Source organism: Pleurodeles waltl, chromosome 7, assembly GCF_031143425.1.
Source record: "Pleurodeles waltl isolate 20211129_DDA chromosome 7, aPleWal1.hap1.20221129, whole genome shotgun sequence".
NCBI classification, from domain to species: domain Eukaryota; kingdom Metazoa; phylum Chordata; class Amphibia; order Caudata; family Salamandridae; genus Pleurodeles; species Pleurodeles waltl.
This window is the reverse complement of record NC_090446.1, coordinates 1,135,634,243-1,135,659,504: the sequence shown is the minus strand read 5'-3', so window position 1 is coordinate 1,135,659,504 and position 25,262 is coordinate 1,135,634,243. Positions and strand designations below refer to the sequence as shown.

General features: G+C 44.2%; 1 protein-coding gene across 4 annotated transcripts in view; it reads right to left on the bottom strand.

Annotated features, from left to right (window-relative positions):
- Nucleotides 1-23,543, bottom strand: part of UNK (unk zinc finger) — an 890,253-nt gene extending 866,710 nt beyond the window's left edge. For 2 of the 4 annotated variants that reach the window (XM_069200175.1, XM_069200176.1), the window contains exon 1: nt 23,361-23,543. In XM_069200175.1, coding sequence (XP_069056276.1) covers nt 23,361-23,458 — 98 coding nt within the window. In that variant the 5' untranslated portion in view covers nt 23,459-23,543. Of the gene's footprint in view, nt 1-21,621; nt 23,329-23,360 lie in introns of those variants that run through there. The other 2 variants (XM_069200178.1, XM_069200177.1) reach the window with 2 other exon arrangements.
- Between the last annotated feature and the right edge of the window lie 1,719 nt (nt 23,544-25,262).

Sequence of the window (25,262 nt, the reverse complement as noted above, 5' to 3'; positions counted from 1 at the left end):
CCACGTGAAAGGAGTAGACCTGGCAGGCAGGGTTGAGGGCAAGTGTGTGAAATGATGTGTGCGTAAAATGCTGTGTGAAGGGGGGACGTGGTAAAGCTGGGTGAGAATGGTCTAACTACAATTCTAGGGCTCAGTTATAATCGCCCTCTAAGATCCATGGGATACGAGTCTTTTGGGCTAACACAGCTGAAAGCGCCATCCAGAATGCCTCTAGGTCAACGTCTAGAGCATATGTACTCCGGAGTAGAATGGGAAGTCCACTGAGGTGTCCCTCAAGCATTACATACCATCCTTCAGTTGATAAAGGTATCCAAGACCTGAAAAGGGATCTCTGGCTAAATCCAGATCATGGCACCCCTTGAGTATGCACACTTTGTGGTAGAGTAAACTGAACCGAGTCAGGGTTTAATGTGGGGCAATTCGGTTTAAGTAGTAGTTTCTTGAAGAACAACAATATGTGTCTGCTGTAGTCTGAGGTATGAGTTTACGTAATAACACTTTAAGCTGTGTACATGCCACTGACAGAGTGTGAGGCATCTAGTGCTGATCAAAGGTGCCACTGTGGGTCCACTGGAAATGTTTTGGCTCTGGGGTCATGGACAGAAGGGTAAGCTCTGTCTTGTGACCATGTCCACTACCCAGTGTCTGAAATGTCGAATTGGATCTGTCTGCCTCCTTGGTCTGGAATCAGGAGTAGGTAATGGACGGGTGTGGGAGTGCAAACAAACATGGAGAGTGCCAGGTTGGGCGGGGTGGGGATGCGCTGGATCTTGTTGTGCCCTCTCCAAGAAGAAGAAAGCAGTGAGGTTGGAAGCGTGGACAAAGGATCGGAACCATGTGTCCAGTAACAAAAGGTTCCCCTCTACTCCCTTCAGCAGATCCAAGACTGTTGCTCATACGGGAGCAGCCTTCAGCATTGTCAGATCACTCCTCGAGTGTGTGGACTCACTCCTGTAGATCTTGAATGGTACGTTGGTTGTCTGATGTTTGGGGTTCCAAGTGAATCAATTACCCGGTCCATGAGTTTCCGATGGTCGTCTAAGGGCAGTTCTGAGACCCCAAAGCAGTTCCATCAGTTTCCAAGAGTTTTCGATAGCTGCTAGGACTTGATCCAGTTTGTCTTACGGCAGCTCCCAAAGTTCGGCTGCTGTCTCCTGCAGAGGGGTGTCCAGCACAGTGGAAGGGGTTCTGGGTGTACTGGCTTCATTGTCAGCAGTCTTCGGGTGCCCATTTTTGCTTGTGCCGAGGGAAGGACTGTGTCCCACCAAGAAGTTGGCAAACCATGGAGGTGTGGAATTGGGTCTGTGCATTATGCTGCAGAGGTGAAGAAAAGAAGGGGAGGTAAGGGCTCCTCTCCGTCAATACAGTGCACACTTCTGTCGCTGCTGCGCCTGTGTTCCCTAGCGCAGGCGGAACCTCAGCAGAGCAGGAGTCCTGGGGTCCAAGGTCGGAGCAGAGATCAGCCTATGACCCACTCCACAATGTCAGCACCAGAGGGCTTTCGTTTAAGCCTCACACCCAGCTGCAGGGCCCAGAGAGCTGTAATGGTGAGCAGGATGATCAGTGGAGCCCTCACCCCCAACAGTTGTGTGTTTTGTCTGGTCTTTAGCATAAGCCGCCAGCAAACGACTCATGCAGCCTGTTGGCAAGGCAGCGGTCAAGGTGGCTGGGGGGGTGGAAGGCTTTCAGTTCAGTAGGCACAGTGCTGCTGGAAGGTCATGCAGCCTATGGGGCCCCTGTAAGCAGGCATTGCTGTACCTGTGCTGCCTGCGTCAGGCATCCTTAGTGACAGAAACTCAAAGGCAGTCCCCAGAGGGGGGGGGGTCACCCCCCCAGCAGGGAAATCAATGGGAGCTGCAGTGGGATGGTGTGCGGCGTGGGTGCCATGCCGCATCCTGGGCACCAAAGGCCCCATGGAGCATCCAGTATCATGCTGCGGGCCCCTGAAGACCAGCAGAGGCAGGTGATGGCAACCTAAGCACACCAACACGGCCACGTAGTAATCCCTTGTGCGGGCTGCTGTCGTGTGGGTGATGCAGGAAGCAATCCAGGTAGTGGTCTCAGGTAGGAGCAGAAAGGTCACCCAATTGTGGAGCACTTGCCTTGGGGGTCCCTGTGGTGCACACCTTAGAACAGCTGGCATGGTTCCAGCGGCTCTCAGTGCGGGTTGCCCACTAGTGAGGCAGCCACAGGGTCCTAGGCCAGGTCCGCAAGCAGCATTGAGGCAGTGTATTAATTTGAACACCGATTGCCCATGGACAATGTTGCGTACCCCCGTAGTCAGGTGGAGGCAGTGATGCAGAGGGGCCTCAGGTAGAATGGCCATGCGTTAGCACATCACACTGTCTGTTATGTTCTGGAATGGTGCAGCCTGGAGTCAAGTCAATGACTGCAAAGTAGGGGGTTTAAAGGCTGGCCGTCCCCAGGATAGCAGGACATCATTGCACGGCAGCCACTATTTAGATTAAAGCAGCATGGATGCCGGACCCAGAGCATATTTTTGTCTCGGATGAAGCGTGGGTGGTTCAGCGCCTTTATAGCATGTCCACCATCCTAGCCCGCTTGGCCACACCATTTCCTTTGCACAAATCATTATGAAAATTGGCATCCGATCCTTACCTGATTTTGCTAAGTCAGTGGTTTTTAACCTAATGACTTCTGTGGACCACCACTGAGTCATTACAGGAATCAAGGGACCCACACTGAGTCGTTGTCTGAAGCTGGAGACCCCGGGCTAAGCAATTTCTAGGATTTGAACCTTAAACAATACACAAAAATATAAAACAAATATTTAAATATTTAGTTTGATTCACAATCCAATATATAAAAAAGGTTTTCACATTTTCAATCTTACTTATTTGAATATACTTTATTCATTTTGTGTTATTTTATTACTACTTAATTTTGTAACACAGTTGCGGGCTCCCCGAGAAGGAAGTGCCGACCCCCCAGGGGTCCTCGGGCCACATGTTAAGAACCACTGTGCTTTGTGTTTGCCAATCTTTGCACAGATCTGTCCCTGTGGTCAAAAGGTATTGGCAAATCAAAAAATGCCTTTTCATAGGAAAGTGTAACTTAACAAGAGAGAGAGAGAGAGATTGAGATTCCCAAGTTATGGCTAGGAATACAATCTATAACTCACAACAGACATGCAAACCATGACTTGAACACTATTCTTTCTTCAGCGAATTTCTATGTTTAGCTAATGTGTTATAACAAAACCTTTTCATAACCTTACTTTAACTTTTGGCTTTTTGAAGAGGGTTTTGTATCACATACAAGAGTTTCCTGGGAACAACCAACCATGGGCAGTCAGCTCTGGCCCATATGGTATCTGACCATGGACAGTGAGGACTGGTAGCCAGGTCCTGCACACAACCATCAACAGGTGGTCAAACCCCACTATCTATGCCTTTTGGCCATGCACAATCGGGAAGCATAGCGTTCTATTGCCGTAGATCCACAACCCTCCAGGTAAGGTCAACCTCCTTATGCACATGGATTTTAGTCATAAGCAGGTTTCTTAGCAAACAAACACAAATGATGAACGGAATGCGGAACCAATCAAACATTCACCCCAAGTCACAGATCTGGGTTTAATCCATCAATTATTTTGCTCACCATGCCACCCCAGTTTGGACCCAGCCATATGCAAGTCAGGGTCCTGTGCTCACTATGCCACCAGATTTAAGCTAGTCTGGCTGAAGAGGAGGTGATACTCCAAAATCAGTCTCAGGATTTCTGGTCAAGCGAGGACCTGGCCTGGCAGATCAGGCTGGACTGTTCCCATGGGGAACAGGGTCAAGGCTGATTTGCATATGGTTGGGTCCAAACTGGAATGGCATGATGAGCAAAAAAACTGATGGATTAAACCCAGCTCTGTGACTGGGGTGAATGTTTGATTTGGTCTACATTCCGTCCATCAACTGTTCTTTTTGCATTTGTCATCCCCAGAGTGAAGGGTATGCCCAGACATGGTTCCCGTGCTCACTATGCCACCAGATTCAAGTGAGCCTGACTGAAGAGGGGTGATACCCCGAAACCGGTCCCAGGATGCTTGTTTCCGGTCCAGCGAGGACCTGGCCTGGCAGTTCGGGCTGGACTGTTCCAATGGGGAACAGGGTCAAGACTGATTCGCATATGGCTGGGTCCAAACTGGAATGGCATGGTGAGCAAAAAAAGTGATGGATTAAACCCAGATCTGTAACAAACCCAGATCTGTGACTGGGGGTGAATGTTTGATTTGGTCTACATTCCGTCCATCAACTGTTCTTTTTGCATTTGTCACCCCAAGAGTGAAGGGTATGCCCAGACATGGTTCCCGTGCTCACTATGCCACCAGATTCAAGTGAGCCTGACTGAAGAGGGGTGATACCCCGAAACCGGTCCCAGGATGCTTGTTTCCGGTCCAGTGAGGACCTGGCATGGCAGTTTGGGCTGGACTGTTCCCATGGGGAACAGGGTCAAGACTGATTTGTGTATGGCTGGGTCCAAACTGGAATGGCATGGTGAGCAAAACAAACTGATGGATTAAACCCAGATCTGTGACTGGGGGGTGAATGTTTGATTTGGTCTACATTCCGTCCATCAACTGTTCTTTTTGCATAAGCAGGTTTCTTGGCTTGAGATGGCCAGGTCCTTACTTTGCCCAATATGCAGTGTGGCTAAAGCCCACTGTGCAAGGCCTTTGGAAGTGCACAAGTTCACAGCAGTGTCCTCTCCCACAACCCAGGACGCTAAGCCCTGTGCAGAAGAGTTGGTTGCAGGCCCTGTTTCCCACCATGTCAGCAATCCCTGCATGCTGTCACTGGCCAAGAGCAACCCTAATGCAATGAATATTTTCTTTAAATTTTTTTAATTCTCATATGGGCCTAGGGGTCATGATGGGCCATCCTGACTCCTTATGTCCTTTATGTGGTCTAGCTCGACAGTGCAGCTGTGAGCATCACTAGAGAGAGACTTTGGCCCCACCCATGTTAGGAGCTAGGACTACAGGTTTTGATTGTGCAGAGGTTGTGTGCTTGAACAAAAAGGTGCTTTTCTCCACACACAACTGTGATCATTTTATTTATCCAGGTGCCAGAACATACATTTTTAGGGGTGTACACAGAACACTGTAATGCTGTCGGTATGTCTTAGATAACTACATAATTTATTACATTTTTCTAAAGCAAAAGTGAGGATGGCATTAATCTGCCCGGCTGTTTAGGTCTGGTTTGCCAATGCAACTGTCACCAGACCTTTCAATCGAAACCAGCAGTTCTTAACCTGTGGTCCAGGGATGCAAAATGTGAAATAGAAATTTTAAATACTCTGTAAATGTGAAGGAATTTTAAAATAAGGTCTAAAAATTAAGTAAGTATCCTCAGATTGATTTGTGTGAGCAATCCATGTGCATCAACCAGAATACAGTACAGCCAGTGGGTGGCCTCAACTGCAGTTAGAAACGCTCCAACCTTATGTTTTGGAATGTGTACACTGCAGTGGTTCGGGCTCTTCTAATGGGTTGGGGATATCCCCAAGCTGTGCACTGGTTGCGTTTTCGGCTGGTGCTGTTGGTTTTTGGATCGAGCCCATGCATTAGGATGGGACTAATTTAGGACATCTATGTACTTATGTTCTGCAGGACTTTCTTTGCTGACGTCTGTTGTATGTTCATTGTTATATTACAAAATGAATAAATAAATAAAAAAATAAAAAAGAAACGCTCCAACCTTCATATCAAAATTAAACATTACATTTTTATATGTTTTTGTTTTGTATCAAATATTTCAGAATTTATGTACACGATTAAAGCTTATTTATGCATCCTTGTGTATAGTTTTGTGGTTAAGATAATAAAAAAGTGCTTAGGACGGGGTCTCCTGCTACTAGTAAAGACTCTATGGCAGTGCCCGGATTCCAATAACGATTCAGTGGGGATCCCAAATTCCAGTAATGATTAAATGAGGGTCCACAGAAGTCAAAATGTTAAGAATAAATGACTTACACTAATACTACTCTGCAGTTATTTGCTTTCACACAAATACATATCCCTACCTAGATATTTACTTGTAGTGTTTCACATTACCAATATTCCTTTAAAGCCAGACCTATTAACATTGCCTATGCTTGCCTTCTCATTTTCCTCCAACTGAGTGCTCGATAGACCGTGTTAGGTAATGGTGGCAACAAAAGATTTTTTTTTGTGATGGTCAGCCAATCACAATGCTTCAGGTTTGTGACATTGCAGCTGGATTTGCCAATCCACGCTGCATAGGAGAAAAAAGCTCATTCATCCAATGGTCCTCCTCTATTTTTTAAGATTTACAAATACACCGACGTTCGGCAATTTAACGGTGCAGACAGCTGTAACGTTATACCTCTTCATGTCCACAGGACCACAGCTATGTTTTCAAAAACTATTTAATGACGTTTCAAGAACAGACTTTATCAACATGAGCACAAGATCTTTGATTAACTAGTGAATGATTCCAGTTTAATAATGAACTACTCAGATAAAGGAGGGAATGTTGAGGTCACGAGAAAGAACAGCATATTAATGAAGATGTGTGACAACTAAGCATCACTGACTACTATTGTGAGATTACACCACAAACTTATCGGGAAACTACATTGCAATATTATGTCATCCTTGAAGACTGGAGAGACAAAGGATTAATAGAGTATCAGGAACATTTTATTTTTAAGAAAAGCATCCCACTCTACATATTTATTTCCTGCCTAAGGCATATAAAAATCTACAAAGACCATCAGGTAGACCCATTGTTGCATCGAACAGGAAACTACTAGACACTACTTCTCGATACACTGTTGATTTTTTTGTGACATAGGCTGGCAACATTACATCAAATGTGAGGAATACCATGTATATTTTGTCAAAAATTTAAGGTATACCCTGATGGAGCGATTATTTAATACTGATTACTAGTAATAATACACACGAGAAGGGTGTAGGATCATGTGAAAACTATTTGAGATCACGTTCAATACAGCTACTTTTCATACCAACATGCTTTTGAATATGCTAAGATTTTATCTGCCTAATCTGTTTCTCTTCCAGAAAGTTCTATACGAATAGTGGGGGATTTGGTATGGGAATCAGGAATGGGGGCATGGTTAGGCCCAAAATATGCAAACTTTTATGTGGGATGGTGGGAGGAGCACATTTTCTAGCACCCAGTTTTCAGAGCACCTAAATAACATTATTGTATAGTTTCAATACACTGACAACCTGTTTGCGATGTAGACAGTAGCAAAAGTTCAGATAAGCAATTTTGATGAAACTTAATTTTAATTCAGATTTGCAATATCAGATCAGTAGCATTAAGTTTGATTTCTTGGATGGGAGAAGACTGGGGCAGTGTACAGCTTCATAATGGGAGTACAGAAAATTGTATAACACAGGGGAGAAACAATAAGAGCCTTAACATACAACATTCTGTACACTACACAGACTACACTACACAGAGGCTCTCTGTACACTACACAGAGGCTCTCAGAGAGTGTGTCAAAGGATGGCTCTTGTAAGTCATGTTAAGTTCAAAGGTTTGCCGACACAAAGCATGAATTTCCAAAGATCCTGTGGGAATTCTCAAGACACTAGTAAAAGCATTGTACCAGCTTTGAATTGCTGTGACAAAAGATAGCAGAGATTATAAAAATACATGCAAAGTCTACGCAGCAGACTTAAGTCTGTATAACAGTTGCTTCACTCTATGATGTAACTACAGCTAACCACAATTTCCACTTCAGCTCTTCCTTCCCAACTTCAATAGGTATGAATTAAACAATAGATTCAGCAGAAATAATGTAAGGGTCTGAAATTTGAAGGAAAATAATGGAGGGGGTCAATCTCCACACTTGGAATTTTTCAGGTATTGTCAGGGTTCCATCCGGGCTTCGAACTAATGTATAGGGAGGAGAAGGAAGACATGAAGATATGCTATTAGCACAAACTTTTGCACTTCAAATATCTACATAGTATACCAGCTCGCAAAACACTGCAACGACCTAACCCATCGTCATTACTGTATGTGTTGCTGTGCGGAGCATGTAGGCTTCTTTCATAAGGCATGCAAGTGCCCTTTTATTCAATCTTAATGAAAGGAGGTTCTTATACTGCTGGCTCAAATGACGGACCAATGACCATCACCCCACCCCACGCTTGTAGCTCTATTAGGATCTGTCAAAGTCACACCCAAAGGAAGAGGGGGGGAGGGGTGGTCAAACGGTCCTCAGCAATGGTTTTGCTCCTGACCAAGGGCAGGGCTTTGATGTACCGGGGAAGCCACAACACTCCTTAAGCGACTGACTGGATTAAACACTTAACAGTCTGCATCGATCTACATATTTCTCGCAGTAATCTCCTGGGCAAAAGAAATATGGGCCCCCCCTCAAACTTATTCATCTATACAAGACACAGGCTCACCAGAGAAAAGTGAATACACCCTCATGGATATGAATGCACCGATTCCCACCACAACCCGAGAGTTGTGCACATACTTGCACTGAGAGATGTTGGGATTGGTGAATTGGGCCAAGGAGAGATCAGGCAGAAGTCAGACCTTATTGTGTCATGTACTCTACAGATATGCATGACAGATACTGCCTGTGGACATGACTATCTAGATGTGGAATAATGTTCGATTTGTATTACAACGTAGGTCACTGTGGTTGAAATTTAGGATCAATTAAACTGACATCAAGGATGTACTAAATGTACTGCATTGTTTGCCTTGTGATCCAAAGGGGGGGAAGAACTGAGGATACTAATATTTAAGTTCTTTTTGCTATACTCAAGTAGGGATAGTAAGAAAAGGGAGAGCTGAAACGACTAGTCACTTCCTGGGCAGTATGCATCTATTTACCAGGATTTGACAGCTGTAATTCAGCTTTACAAAAAAACAATTTGACCCAATAAATTAATGAACTAAACTCAAAAACGTTTTAATGGTTGTCAGTCCAAACAGATCTCCAATTCCAGAAGAGGAAGAAAAAGAAGAAGAAAACCACAAGGAATGCTAGAAAAGGTGAGAGGGGATGGATAGCAAAAGGATGATAACGATGAAAGATGAAAACAGATGAAAGAAGTATAAACAAGGAATGTCAAGTGTCAAAGCCTCACGGGTCGAATCCTGCCCGTGAGGAGGCAGGATTCATAAGGCAACAAATGGAGATCACATAGTTGGGCGCACTAAACCCTCCACTGCGAGGAAATATTCAGCCACAGGCATTCCAGGCTGAAGCTCGGGAGGGGGTTGGAATTTTAAGCTACTTAGTGTAGCGGAATGATGCGGGAGCAGTGTGCCAAACAATTGAAGTTTAAATGTTCACCGAACAGAGGGGGTACAACAGAGAAAGGGCACTAACATCCTAGCAGTAGTCCTAGTTGGCCTAACCACTCCTTTCTGAATCGCATCAGAGAAGGAGGACAGACTTAACCGCTAAGCTATTCATGGTGTCTTTTCAATCTTGTCTGAAGCATTAAAGTGTCCTGGGTTAGGGGGCATATGGGACACACCTGAGTCGAATGTTGCTGGGTTACATTTAGAACTGATGGTTTGTGACCTATGAAATTTGGCATCAGAGCATAATACTGGTTTAATGGTGCAACTGTTTAATGCAATGAAAACTCCCATGCTTGTGATGTTATCATCATGCTCTGTTATATTTAGTATATTATTGTTAATGCACTGTTTTTATGATATTATTGATGCATGTAGTGATAGCATGTGTAGACTCAAAAGGAAAAACAGAACCCTCATTGCTAGTACTGTGCTTTATATATGTACAGTTCTCAAAATATCTTGGTAAAGAGGTACTGCCTTTTCAAGTTTTAGCCACTGAAACACTAAGAAGCACATGTTCACGTTTGTAACTAAAGGAGAATTACTATGCTGGGAGACACTCTGAAGGACGACCTCTAAACCCTCAGACTCTGAAGAAATGTAGGATGGCTGCGCTCACAAAAAACAGCGGTAGGAAAGATATGGAGTCCTGGGTGCATTTCTCACACAACAGCAGAAATAATACAGGTTTCTGCGACAATGGTTTCATGAGATGTTTGGTATCTCATAAGACATTAGTTATCTTCAGTGCATTATTTTATTATTCGCCTTTACTAATGCTCTGATAATCGCTGCAGTATTTGCTTGCATATTCTATCCTATCCCAGATTAGTGCCCAATAAAAAAATATACAGACCATATTGTTGTGTTCAACCTCTCACAACCCACCTAAAAAAAGCCCTGCTAGTTTTTTTTGGCAGATGCCTGCAGTCGAAAAACTGAAATAGCTGTGTCACTGGGACGTCGGTCAGTACTCTCTTCTCGAAGGGTTCTCAGAATATCAACAAAAGACCTTGGCCCAAGGCTGATCTACGAATAAGCAGGATTTTTTGGCTCATATTGCAACATGGAATGGGAATGCAATAGAGGTGGCTGGTTGATTTACTACATCACCACTATGGTTTGCATGTCTTCAAACATGAGGGTTCGATTCACTGAGAAAGAAGGCTAAGATATGGCACCACTTTAGGTCTCTGGGATCAAATATAAATTTACACTGAAGAGACTCAACTCAAATACTGAGACCAATTCAGCTTCTGGATTCCCAACTATCTGGCCTATTTCACAGCTTCTGCTGACAATGGAGTGCCGGGTGGCCATACTACTGCATAAAAGAGTTATTTAATTAAAGAAGTGTACAGGGAGTGCAGAATTATTAGGCAAGTTGTATTTTTGAGGATTAATTTTATTATTGAACAACAACCATGTTCTCAATGAACCCAAAAAACTCATTAATATCAAAGCTGAATATTTTTGGAAGTAGTTTTTAGTTTGTTTTTAGTTTTAGCTGTGTTAGGGGGATATCTGTGTGTGCAGGTGACTATTACTGTGCATAATTATTAGGCAACTTAACAAAAAAAAATATATACCCATTTCAATTATTTATTATTACCAGTGAAACCAATATAACATCTCAACATTCACAAATATACATTTCTGACATTCAAAAACAAAACAAAAACAAATCAGTGACCAATATAGCCACCTTTCTTTGCAAGGACACTAAAAAAGCCTGCCATCCATGGATTCTGTCAGTGTTTTGATCTGTTCACCATCAACATTGCGTGCAGCAGCAACCACAGCCTCCCAGACACTGTTCAGAGAGGTGTACTGTTTTCCCTCCTTGTAAATCTCACATTTGATGATGGACCACAGGTTCTCAATGGGGTTCAGATCAGGTGAACAAGGAGGCCATGTCATTAGATTTCCTTCTTTTATACCCTTTTTTGCCAGCCACGCTGTGGAGTACTTGGACGCGTGTGATGGAGCATTGTCCTGCATGAAAATCATGTTTTTCTTGAAGGATGCAGACTTCTTCCTGTACCACTGCTTGAAGAAGGTGTCTTCCAGGAACTGGCAGTAGGACTGGGAGTTGAGCTTGACTCCATCCTCAACCCAAAAAGGCCCCACAAGCTCATCTTTGATGATACCAGCCCAAACCAGTACTCCACCTCCACCTTGCTGGCGTCTGAGTCGGACTGGAGCTCTCTGCCCTTTACCAATCCAGCCACGGGCCCATCCATCTGGCCCATCAAGACTCACTCTCATTTCATCAGTCCATAAAACCTTAGAAAAATCAGTCTTGAGATATTTCTTGGCCCAGTCTTGACGTTTCAGCTTGTGTGTCTTGTTCAGTGGTGGTCGTCTTTCAGCCTTTCTTACCTTGGCCATGTCTCTGAGTATTGTACACCTTGTGCTTTTGGGCACTCCAGTGATGTGGCAGCTCTGAAATATGGCCAAACTGGTGGCAAGTGGCATCGTGGCAGCTGCACGCTTGACTTTTCTCAGTTCATGGGCAGTTATTTTGCGCCTTGGTTTTTCCACACGCTTCTTGCGACCCTGTTGACTATTTTGAATGAAACGCTTGATTGTTCGATGATCACGCTTCAGAAGCTTTGCAATTTTAAGAGTGCTGCATCCCTCTGCAAGATATCTCACTATTTTTGACTTTTCTGAGCCTGTCAATTCCTTCTTTTGACCCATTTTGCCAAAGGAAAGGAAGTTGCCTAATAATTATGCACACCTGATATAGGGTGTTGATGTCATTAGACCACACCCCTTCTCATTACAGAGATGCACATCACCTAATATGCTTAATTGGTAGTAGGCTTTCGAGCCTATACAGCTTGGAGTAAGACAACATGCATAAAGAGGATGATGTGGTCAAAATACTCATTTGCCTAATAATTCTGCACTCCCTGTATAAGTGAAAGCTCCTAGTGGCAAATTCCTCATGAAAAAAGGTAAATCTCCCAAACAGGAGTGTGACATTGGCTAATCTGGGCTGAGCCCAATTCAAAGACACCAGGCACTGACGATTATCATATTTTTTTTTTAATCTTCAGAAATGCCCAGGTTTCTCCATTGGCAAAGTTATTCAATGAATATGGGGAAATTGGTGGCTTTTACGTGGGTAAGAATGCCTTTTAGGTTACTCTCAGAGGTATCAGTTTTCCAAAGGACTATGGCATCAGTGCTAGGAGAGATTGAAGGAGTGGGATTTTACAAGGACAACATTGTGATACACAGCAAAACCGGTGAAGAGTTCAATGTCAGAGTGTAGAAAGTTACGTGCTTTCATTAGTATGGGTCACAATGGAAACCCATGATACATGGTTTTGAAAAGCAATAGATTAGCTGTCTGGGTCAATGCATAACTGCAGTAGGTGTTAAATCTAAGGAGTTAGTGGACCCAATTTGTAAGCTGGACACACTGCGGAACAAGGAAGAATTGTTATTTCTAGGAAAGGTGGAATTTTACAGCAGATCTATAGCAATACTGGCTGGCAAGACTGAACCGTTATGGCATTTGAAGTCAAGGTATATTGAATTTGTTTGTAATGAGGAGTGAGCTGGTGTTTCAGTCTGTCAAGGGAGGTCTGGAAAAGTTTTCAATTTAAACGTTTTTATTTCGGGTATATTCCAGGTGTTGTGAACACAAATGCATCTAACTTCAAATGCATTAGGCACAGCTCTAAAGCATGCTGAAGATGGCAAGCATTGCATTTACGTAAAAAGCACTACGTAGAGTACAGCTTAACTCCTCCAAAACCTGATAAGGATGCTTTGGAACTGAACTGGACAACCAATAGGTATCAGAGTTTCCTGTGGGAAGAAAATCTTTTGCGGGTGATTTTCAAGTGGAACAGGTTAGACGCAGGCTCTGCTAGAAAAAGTAGGTTACAGGAATGAAAACTTTGTTTCGTACCTTCCAGGTATGTAAAACTGTATGTTATGTGTAGTGTTATTTGAGGAGGAGGAAGCTGAGGAGGTTGAGGAGACCTGGTTACAGGAGAGTATTTTCACAATACAGGTGGGACTATTTTTCAAAATGAACAAAAAGGCACAAAATGTGTGGTGGACAAGGTTTCTAGATGTATGAAGCGAAGATGGATGAATGAAATCAAGGTTCCTCCTTAAATCAAACCTTGGTGAAAAATAAGGGATGAATAAGCTGAGCGTTAGTGGCTAATTTCTAGAGGGACAAGATTTATACCTCTGGGTGGTTCTTTGCATAACAGACTGATAGATTTGCCTCACAGATAAATTGTTAAATCCCAAAGAAGAGAAAAAGGATCAATTTGCAGGGGCTTGGGCCAGATCTGGATGCTGAAACGTCAATAAAGGAATGTTGGGAATGCTGCAAGCGTGCCAAAATGCTCAAAGCACCCATTCCTCCTACGCAATGTAGGGAGTTATCCAAAGTCTTGTGTGAAGAAGGGGCTTTGAATTTGCTGGGTTCTTTGAAAGGTGGGGTGGCTACACTGTACATGATGGTGGTGGCAAAGTTATTCTCCAGATAATGTGAAATGCAATGGCTTGGTGGCAACAGTTTAGGAGGGTTCATAATGTCTTTAGAGTAGTGATTTTAAAATAAATTGACATTTGTGAGCTACCACTTTATCATTAATGGAACCCAGGGACCCTCCCCCCCAACAAAATCATTATTGGACTCTGGGGACCGCCCTCTCCCACTGGTCATTACTGGAAGCTCGGGACCACAGCCTAAATTTGGTTGATGATTTGAAACGCAAAATATACAAAAATACTGCATTTTTCGAATTCATACACAAATGATAACACGTTTTATTTAATTTGCAAACAAATACTTTAAAAATGTAATTTTAATAGGAAGGTTGGAGCTATTCTAACTTCAACTGAAGCCACATATCGTCCATACTATATCCTGTTTTATACAACTGCAATGCTCCCACAAATCAATCTGAGGATACTAATTTCATTTTTAGCCTCCAAATTTCAAATTCCTTTAAGTTTACAATGGGTTTTAACATTTTCAATTGTATATTTAGCTACTCTATCTACACTTTATCAATCTGTTAATATTTACTTTTCTAAGCAGTCGCCGACCCACTGAGGAGGCTACGCAGACCCACGGTGTCGCCGGACCACGAGTTGGGAGCCACTGCTTTAGAGTATTTTTAGCATATATGGTTTTCTAAAGAAAATTAATAATGGGGTGCACTTCTGCTCAAATTAAATTGAAGAGTACTTTGAGAAAGTGATGTCTTATTCAGGACGTGCGTTTTAGGGTATAATGGAGAGGTTTAAATACAAGTTGAAGTAAAGGACTCAATTGGTGAGAGCGAGTGATTTGCCATGGAAAAAAAGTGCTGCAAGAAAGGGTGTTGACGTACAGAATGTCACTCTATCAAACCACCAAGAAAACTCATTCCAAACTGTTTTGGGAAAGAAACAGCAAACTGGTTCTAGAATAATTGGAGTGGTGGAAATTGTGTGTTGTGGTGTCAGTGAGGGATCTGAGGTGAAGAGAACTATCTATGCAAAAGAAATGGAATGAAATGTATGATGTGAAGAAGACCATTGAGACAGGAATGGAAGAATCTGGAATGTGCATCTAGTGGGGCAAATGTGGAATATATGAGGGATGAAGAAATCTCAAAGTTGGAAAGGTTGGTGAGGGATGTACTTGGTTTGAGGTCTGCACATGGTAAAGGACGGGTGTAGGAAAATGCCACTGTTGGCATGGCTACCCCCTAACATTTTGCCTTTTGTTGATGCTAGTTATGATTGAAAGTGTGCTGGGACCCTGCTAACCAGGCCCCAGCACCAGTGTTCTTTCCCTAAACTGTACCTTTGTCTCCACAATTAGCACAGCCCTGGCACACAGATGAGTCCATTGTAAATGGTACCCCTGGTACCAAGGGCCCTGAGGCCAGGGAAGGTCCCTAAGAGCTGCAGCATGTATTATGCCACCAAGGGACTCCTCACTCAGCACATGCACACTGCCTCACAGCTTGTGTGTGCTGGTGAGGAGAAAAAGACTAAGTCAACATGGCACTCCCCTCCGAGTGCATTGCCCACAACCCACTGCCTGTGGCATAGGTAAGTCACCCCTTAGCAGGCCTTACAGCCCTAAGGCAAGGTGCACTATACAACAGGTGCGGGCATAGCTGCATGAGCACTATGCACCTACAGTGTCTAAGCCAATTATTAAACATTGTAAGTGCAGGGTAGCCATAAAGAGTATATGGTCTGGGTGTTTGTCAAACACAAACTCCACACTTCCATAATGGCTAAACTGAATACTGGGAAGTTTGGTATCAAACTTCTCAGCACAATAAATCCACACTGATGCCACTGTGGATTTATTAAGAAATGTACACAGAGGGCATCTCTAAGATGCCCCTGTACACCAGCCCAACTACTAGTGCTAGGCTGACCAGTTTCTGCCAGCCTGCCACATCCAGACGGGTTTCTGGCCACATGGGGTGAGTGCCTTTGCTTCACACCTCCCCCTGCAGGAACTGTAACACCTGGAGGTGAACCTCAAATGCTCAAGCCTGGTGTTACATCGCCCCAGGTCACTCCAGCTAGTAAAGCTGCCTGCCCCTCCCCCCCCCCCCGGACACAGCCTCCACTTTTGGCAGCGAGTCCGGAGGAGATAATGAGAAAAACAAAGAGTCATCCTCCAGCCAGGACAGCCCCTAAGGTGTCCTGAGCTGAGCTGACCTCTGCCGTAAGAAAATCCTCCACCTTGCTTTGGAGGATTCCCCCCAATAGGTTTAGGGATGTGCCCCCCTCCCCACAGGGTGGCAGCACAAGGAGGGTGTAGCCACCCTTAAGGACAGTAGCCATTGGCTACTGCCCTCCAGCCCTAAACACACCCCTAAATTGAATACTTAGGATCGACCCTGAACCCAGGAAAACAGATTCCTGACGACCTGAAACAAGAAGGACTGCTGACCTGAAAGCCCTGCAGAGATGACGGAGACAACTGACTTGGCCCCATCCCTACAGGCCTGTCTCCAGACTCAAAGAACCTGCAACAGCGACGCATCCGGCTGGACCAGCGACCTCTAGCAACTTAGAGGACTGCCCTGCAACCCAAAGGACCAAGAAACTCCAGAGGGCAGCGGCTTTGTTCAACCAACAAAGAAACAACCAACTTTAAAGGGACTCCAGCCTCACTCCGGAAGCGCGAGTCCCCAACACTCTGTACCCGACACCCCTGCTCGTGTCCAGAGAAACCAACACTGCAGAGAGGACCCCCAGGCGACTCCAACGACGTGGACACCCTGAGACGACATCCATGCACCCCCACAGTGACGCTGGAAGGAGAATCCAGAGGCTTTCCTCTGACCGCCACTGCCCGGTAACAAAGAACCCGACGCCTGGAAGAAGCACTGCACCCGCAGGCCCAAGGCCCGAGAGAAACCAACTACTGCTGCAGGAGTGACCAGCAGCCGGCCCTCATCCTTGCCCAGTCAGTGGCTGGCCCGAGAAGCCCCCCCTGTGACCGGTCTGCATCGCCAGAGTGACCCCCGGGTCTCTCCATTCATTTCAATCTAAAACCCAACACCAAAACCCAACATCTACTTTGCAAACTGCACTCGGCCACCCCTGTGCCGCTGAGGATGTATTTTGTGTGCCTGTTTGTGGTTTACCTGCTAGCAGACTGGAACTGAAGCACCCCTGGTCTCCATAGGCGCCTGTGTTATTTGGGCCCTACTTTGACCTCTGCACCTCTCCGGCCCTGTGTTGATGGTGCTGGGTTTTTGGGGTTGACTTGAACCCCCAACGGTGGGCTGCCTATGCCCCGGAGACTGAACTTGTAAGTGCTTTACTTACCTGATAAACTAACTTGTACTTACCTCCCCCAGGAACTGTTGATTTTTATACTGTGTCCACTTTTAAAATAGCTTATTGCCATTTTTGCCAAAACTATGTACATTACTGTTTTAATTCAAAGTTCCATATTTACCTATGCCATGTATCTTACAATTTATGTACTTACTTAAATTCTGAATATTGTGGTTCTAAAATAAATTAAGAAAATAATATTTTTCAATATAAAAACCTACTGGCCTTAAGTCTTTGAGTGTGTGTTCTCATTTATTGCCTGTGTGTGTACAACAAATGCTTAACACTACCCTCTGATAAGCCTACTGCTCAACCACACTACCACAAAATGGAGAATTTGTATTATCTAATTTTGCCACTATCAACCTCTAAGGGGAACCCTTAGACTCTGTGCATACTACCTCTCACTTTGAGATATTTTATACAGGGCCAACTTCCCTTTTTCATTCCAGAGACAATTGTCTGTGTGCTCATTGCAGTTTGCCTTTTACTGATTTTTTTTTTAACACATTTTTATTGGTTTTTGTCACAGTTGATATAGCAATTCACATGTTACACGTTACAGGATATCATATTTTCTGTACTGGATCTCTACCAAGAGAAAATATAGTGATTGTATATATCTGCTTGGCTTTATCATCATACATAATATATTTGTGAGGTCTGTTTCGATCCATCATACAGGTTAATCATTTGTCCAGTACATGCACAACTTCCATAACTGCTTATGTTTCCTCCAATTAAAATTTCCCACCCCTCCCCCATGAACTTGACATCGAGGTCTTGTGTGGTGGGCACCGCTGTAATATTGTTCAGAGTTATTTCTTCATTATGTGTCATGTATTTAGGACGGGAATCCATGCCGGATGTTGGTCTAGTAGCTTTTGTATGCTAATATTTTATGAAACTACGCTCTTCTTGTTATCTCTATTACATACTTGTGAATTATTAAAGGTCCAGCACTATGTGGTTGACAGCACCCAGGTCTTCACCCATTCCCCATGCCGATTTCGCAGGTGTTCCTAAAGACTTCTATGAGTGCATCCCATTCTAATGTTATAGGGCACCGTCGTAAACCTCTGCCTTCATCCCGTCGGAGAGTTGCACTCTGCCGCACCTCACCTCTGCACTCCACTGCAGTACTGAGGGCGCGGTTGTTGCTTTCCAGCATCTAGTTAAAAGGCGCTTTGCCAGTAGCAAGGCCAAGTCCGCAAAGCGTGATGTCTCTTTCCTCTTCTTTGAATGTGGGAAGAGACCGAGCAGACATGCCTCTGCTATTCGCCAGTCATTCCTCCCCAGCACCTCCTCCAGTATGGTACCAAGACAGTGCCAGTATTGAGTGATGCTAGAGCAGTTCCATAGCATATGGAGTAGTTCGGCTTCTTCAGCTTTGCATCTTGGACATGTCAGTGACAACGTTGGGAACAAGATGAGCAGCCTATGCGGTCTAAGATACGCTCTGTGCAATGTGGTATATTGTATGAATTTAAATCTAATATTATGGGATACTTGTTTAGGATATATCAATATGTGAGAACATTCCTTGTCCGAGAGTTCTCTACCCATATCTTCTACCCATTTGGTTTGCAGGGGTGTGAGGGGCTTCCTTTAATGCACCCTAAGGCCCCTATAAAGCCATCTAATTAAGTGTCTCCCATGGTGTGCATTGCGTAAATAAAATCATGTGTGGGTGGTTATACTCCATCCGGTGCCAAGTGATCCTTAACATAGCCTCTTATATCCGCATATAATAGAAATACTGAGGTGGGCAGGTTGTGATCATGAGTGGAGTCTATATGTGTGAGTAATAGGCTGTCCTTGAACAGCACCTATTCACTTCTTCTTGTGTCCACACCCGTATTCTACTTTGGGAGAGAATTCTATTTCATGTAAATTGCGTCCAGCTAACCAGTATGCCAGCCACTGCAGTCTGCCTGCTATACAGTAGGCCTTGAAATCTGGGGCTCCCATACCTTCTTGTTTTGCAGTCATCTGCAGCTTCACTAAGCTTATCCAGCGTCTACTCATCCCCCAGATAAGGGCAGATAGGATAGAATGTAGTTTTTTTAATTAGGCAGTAGAGACCATTACCGGCAGGTTTACAAAATAGTACATAATGCAAGGTAACATCACCATCTTTGCCAGTGGGAGCTGACGCACAATGGACAGCAGCAGTGTTATCCAGAACCGGACCTGCGATCTGAGTGAAGCCATTACCCTCTGCAGACTGCCGTCCAATAAATCGTCTGGGGTTCTATATACGTAAATTCCGAGGTACTTAAAGGCATACTCGGCTACCTGTATTGGTGTGCCACCAAAGGCAATGGTCTCTCCTATGTCTGTCCTACTGAATGAGAATGCTATAGATTTGTTATAATTAATCTCTAATCCAGTAAGGGGAGAGCGAAATCCACAAATATCTATGCAGCTGACTTTATGTTCTGGACCAGATCCCTCGCATACAGCACGATGCCATCGGCATATAAAGACACTGAGTGCAGCGTGGTGTCAATCTCTATACCCTACGTCTCGACGATTTTGTTTTGCTATAAGTGTCTTCTATGGCACAACTCATAGCCGAAAGTAAACAAGCGACAGCAATGGACAGCTTTAAATTGACATCAACAAAAAATTAAATATTCAAAGAACTGCTCCTCATAGATCATTTTGACATCCATAGCTCCACAATACACTTCACTGCAGTCAGGGAGTCACAAAATGGTTCTAAAAATGTTTGCCACTCTGCCCTCTACATCATCTAAGCTAAAAATCAAGATGAGGGCATGCTTATGAAAAAGGTATAAACATAGCACCGCAGAAAACCTTGATATCTTAAATACTGGCTTTGAACACACCATCTCTCGACAACAGCAAGGCCATTTAAAAACATGATCTTATCACTACAGCCTCATCCTAAATGTCTCTTAAGACCATCTTCCCAGCATGCCCACCCAATATTCAACCCACACTCTCAGCCATGAACGGAAACCCCTTGTTCAGTAGATGTGGGGAAAATGTAAATTGCAAATGAACACATTTATGAAACTTAGTATGAGAGAGTAGACACAGAGCAATGTATATAATTCGATTTTGTTGGGAGTTAAAACAAGACCACAGATCAAGTGGAGGAGTCTGCACATTTGAACTACACAACTACAATACATTTCATTTCACATATGCTTATATTTTTAGGCAGAGAAAGGTTATAATATGTGCCCAACATAAGACTTTTAGTCAAGCAAATGAGAAAGGATTAGAACCTACGTGACCGGGTTCATAAACAGGGAGCTTACCTGAGAGACCACAAAGCACAACTATGGCAAGCAGGGACACCATAAACTATCACAGATTCAACTTTCAGGTACATGTTTGCACAATGCACAATTGGGCACATTCTAGTTTCCAAGTACAATAATTCCCCAAGTATGCACACCTGCAAAAATTCCCAGCACCCTCGAGTAGCATGTTATACATTTCTACAACGTCTGCTGTAGATGTCCATAATTCTCCAACTAGCAGCCTTTGCAGTGGTCTATGATGCCAACCCCACACTTTGCAGTCTTCCATAATAACCTTGTCAATACACATTGCAAGCTTCCTTAAAATCAACAATATAGACCTGGCAAGTTCTGTAATCCCCAATTAGCACATTTTAAAATTTAAGACGAGGTAGCATTTTGTATCTAATGTTCCAACATAACCTGGGCATCAAGCTATGTACCAACTATCATTTCATACATTTCTGTTCAAAATAAAAGGCTACTCATGGTAAATTAACAAACAATGGTAGTATAGCAAAGCAACCACAGTCTTTACCCCAAAACTCCAGTGATAACTTAATTATTAACTGTTCTCAGTCATGAACAGTTCACCATTGCTTAAGTGACACATGCATTCTAAATTGCATTCACTTTACAGCTGAAACAAAAAAAAAAACGAGATAGTGCATGCACGTATGAGTATACCAATAGGTGAACCATGGAATTACTGAATTCGTTTTTCAGACAAAATCTAAAGGAACCGTCTGCAGAACTGAATGTACTCAACATGGAATTCAAAACTGATGAGTTAAATACAGACTTATGACCTTGTCCGCATGAAGGTCGATTGGCGATAAGAATGCCTGGTTACTAGGAAAAATTACCACTTTGCCTCATGGACACCACCGAATTTGCATTAGAGTTGATATAGGTGTGCACACTCGCCACTGCTTGTTCCCTCACTATATTGCGAATCAGTGTGATGACGACCACTCTTATAGGTACTGAAACATTATGTTGTGCTTCACTCAGCTATTTGGTCGAATGATGGCCAGACCCATTTGCCTACGTGCTTATATTTCTTTAACCATAAAATCCCAAATCAAACTGCTTTACATCGTTTGAGACATTAAAAACTGGTGCAGAACTGTGTTCTAAACCATAATCACCTGGTCCAGTGATGCAAGGAGCCATGCTCCTCCGAACCCTCAGTGACCATAGCATCCAGATAGTGTTATCTGCGGGTCTCGAATCCAGCCAATCACCAATCCTTATGACTTGTTTTGATGCAGCACAGGATAAGACTACACAACGAAAAGCTGTTGTCGTCAATTCTTTGTAAAAGAGCCCAGTCATACAATATATGGTGTGTGGCTAAATACCCGAGTCAGATGTGCTTATTCACTGTCAGCAGAACCTGACCTAATGGCATGATCACTAGACAACAAATGGTCGTTAGAATGCATTCACAAGCAACAAGGAACATACTGAATTGGGTGTCATTAGCCATCCATGAGTCAACGATTCGTGTTCACCCTCGTCAGAGTACAGGCAAGTACCTGCCAGAAAGCTTAAAACTATATTCAGAAGACCAATAACAACAGCCTGACCAAATCAACCAACGTAAAGGATGTTACCAAATTGGTACGAGACATTAGTATATCTCGAAATCCAAACTTACAAAAATGCCTTTTAGGATGTAACGGGACACTCATTATCAGCAAACCCTATTCAACACCACACGTCAGCCAAAGCACATATGGTCGTAATACTTAATCACAGTCACTGAATATCTGGACAATGGTGTGACAAAACACCAATGGGCTCTTGTTTCCTATCGACAGGGTGGGGTTAACAACTATCATAATTAATGACAAGAATACAGTCAAGAACCGCTAGCGTTGCAGGTGCAACATAATTATTTTAGGTGTTCATTCACCACAAAGTATCAATATCAAGTTGTAAAAAAGTTTAAACACATAAACCTCGAATCCTTAGTAGTCGTACATCAGTATAAACCTATTAAAGAGTATGGGTTACGCATTAGTGCGAATGAACAGTAGAGATTTTCGCCATAATGAGGGGATAACAAAAACTGGAATCGGGGTAGCTTCAAGTCAGAATACACGTTTAGCGATCTAGAATTTTCAGGAACCCACCAACTGGCTAACGCAAGAACACTGTTCAGGGCTTGCAGGGCAAAAAAAAAAAAAAAATGAGAAGACAGCAACTTCACTGGCCACCCATGAACTCAAAACGAGACAAACAAAAATAATTATCTTGCGGATCCATCGATCTTTTCCACTGGCATAAGAAAAATGTCTCCAAAAACATCTAATAAATGTACATTCGTAAAATTGCAAGATTCCCACGTAACTCTTATCATTGTGATAGTGACGAATTTATTCAAAGGCATACCAAAAACCAAAAGGAATAAAGAGACCTGGACCACAAAACAGGAGAGCGTTCAAAGCAGACCAGGTATGGTGACAAACATTAATAACTAGGTAGGGGAAAACGGATAGGGTTTGATGTTTGGGTGTCTCCACTAGCACAGCGAATGGATGGACCCGTCCGGGATACCGAAATGAGGAAGGTGACTGCACCTGTCGTGGGCGCTACTAGCACCTGCTTGCACTCTTAATGGTGGTGGGGTAAATCTTTGTGCTAGGCCTGACTGACAGATTGCCTGCTAAGGCTGGAGAGCCCGAATGTTACCAAACAGACTCTGGCTGAGTCTTCAAGGGACCCGTATGTTTCCCGCGCTATAGAGCTGGCCACAGCTGGCTAAATCAGGCCTGAACCGGAAGAACGCCTGACTCCTCTGTCGCTCAATAACGCTCGCTCTCCTTGCTACCGCCGCTGCGCGTGACGTCAGCCGTGCGCGCGAGCTCTGATGGTTACGTACGTGTAGTGCTGTGGTTTTTCGGGCTGCGCGGGTAGAGCGCCGCCAACTGGGGGCGTCGTAGAGCCTGCGGGGGAGCTGGGCAAGATGCCCCGCGACATCTTCCGCCTCCTTGCGCGCTCCTCGGATCCGTTTTATTATTCGCCCAGCGCGCTCCGAGCGCCGACGCTACAGCGCCTGCGCCAACGCCATTGTTTAACGGGCGCCCAGTCTCCACCAGACTGCGGGCTCCTGGGGCTTGTGGTCCCAAATGTGAATGGGATTCTGATTGGGTGGGGTAAAAGAACTGTAAGACCCAGAAAGGTAGCGCCCTTTAGAGTGTGTGAGGAAGTGGCTGTGGATCCCGGTATGTGTAGTTCTCAGATTCACCTTTACTTCCAGCGTGCCTTATATTTCTAACAGTCACTCTCTTGCGCTCCACATCTACCTGTTGTGGGCCAAGGGTGAATTAAGCATACAGCAACAAAACTTTTAAGCAGGTGAGTGAGCCTTTTGCCTCACTCCAGCGACACAGGTTAAAAAGATACTGATCACTACATGGTATGCTGTCACCAGCACGCTTGTGCTGTAGGCCACTCAACTCATCTTCACTCCACTACTATTCCACTCTACGAATCTGCTCCCTTCTACAACACTCTGTGCCACTCTACTTTATGCCTGTTACTCCACACTATGCCACTCCACTTTACACCTTTCTACTCTGAGACTTTACTCCACTCTATACTATTCCACTCTACGACACTTTGCTCCACTCTACGATACTCCACTCTATGCTCCTCCGTTCTATGACTCTCCACTCTATGCCCCTCCATTCCACTCTACACCCATACATGCCCCTACACTATACCACACTCTACTTCACTCTCTGCCAGTCCACAATGTAGTGTCTTCCCCAGCCTGGAACCTGCTGAATAACTAGGCCACACACAGAGCTGTAAATCACATGTCTTTATTCCAGTGTGCCTACTTGTGAACATTCTAAAGCAAGCTTTAATTTCATTCTATTCTAGCGATAACATCTACTGATTTGAAGTCCTCAGGGAGCCAGAAAGGTTCCATTTCAAATCATGCAAGCCATTACATCTCCCTCTGTTAAATGAAAAATTGCAAATTTAAAAAAATCACGAGACAGATAAAAATATCTACATCTATCGACCCGATCTGGTTACTCAAAGCTGCAAACGGTCGTCCTCCATGTCGGAAATTGCCAATGATGGCAAGGAATCGGCAATGGAATGATCTGCTATCGAAAAGTTCTTAATTAGCAGCTATCATAGAAGCTAGAGTGAAAGCCAGATGGGAAGCAAGCAAATTAGCACACTTTGAATATGGCAAAAGTGCAGGCAAATTGTTGGCCTGGAAAGCTAAGTCAGATATGATAAGAAATGAAGTAGGAGAGATAAGAGGTCCTGTTACTGGGAAAGTAGTGAGAGAGGTTGCAGACATGCAGAAGATTTTTGTGAGTTTTTTTGAGCCCTTATATACTGAAGATCTATAAAATATATCAGGATCTAGACTAGAATGGCTTGATGCTCTGCAAATGGGGAAACTTGCAGAGGAAGATAAGGTATTCCTGGAGGAGGCAATAACATTGGAGGAGATTGGGGGGTGTGGCTAGCCTGCCGGCAAGATGGCCATCACCTCGTGAGACTCTGCCGGGCTTAGGGCATAATCCTTCATTTCTCCTGTTGGAGCAGCTGTTACTGCGCTCCCATGGCTGGACCAGCCCTCGCGGGTGCTGGTGCTTCCGTACCTTGCTGTTCCGAGGCCGGTGGAAGCTTTTTGGCGGCTGGTTGCGAGGAGCCGGGGGGGCGGGCACGGGTCTGTGCTCGGCCCGCAGTGGCTGGAGATGCGCCCCTGCATTGACGCCTGCTGGATCCTGGCGAGGCCTGCGGAGGATGTGTT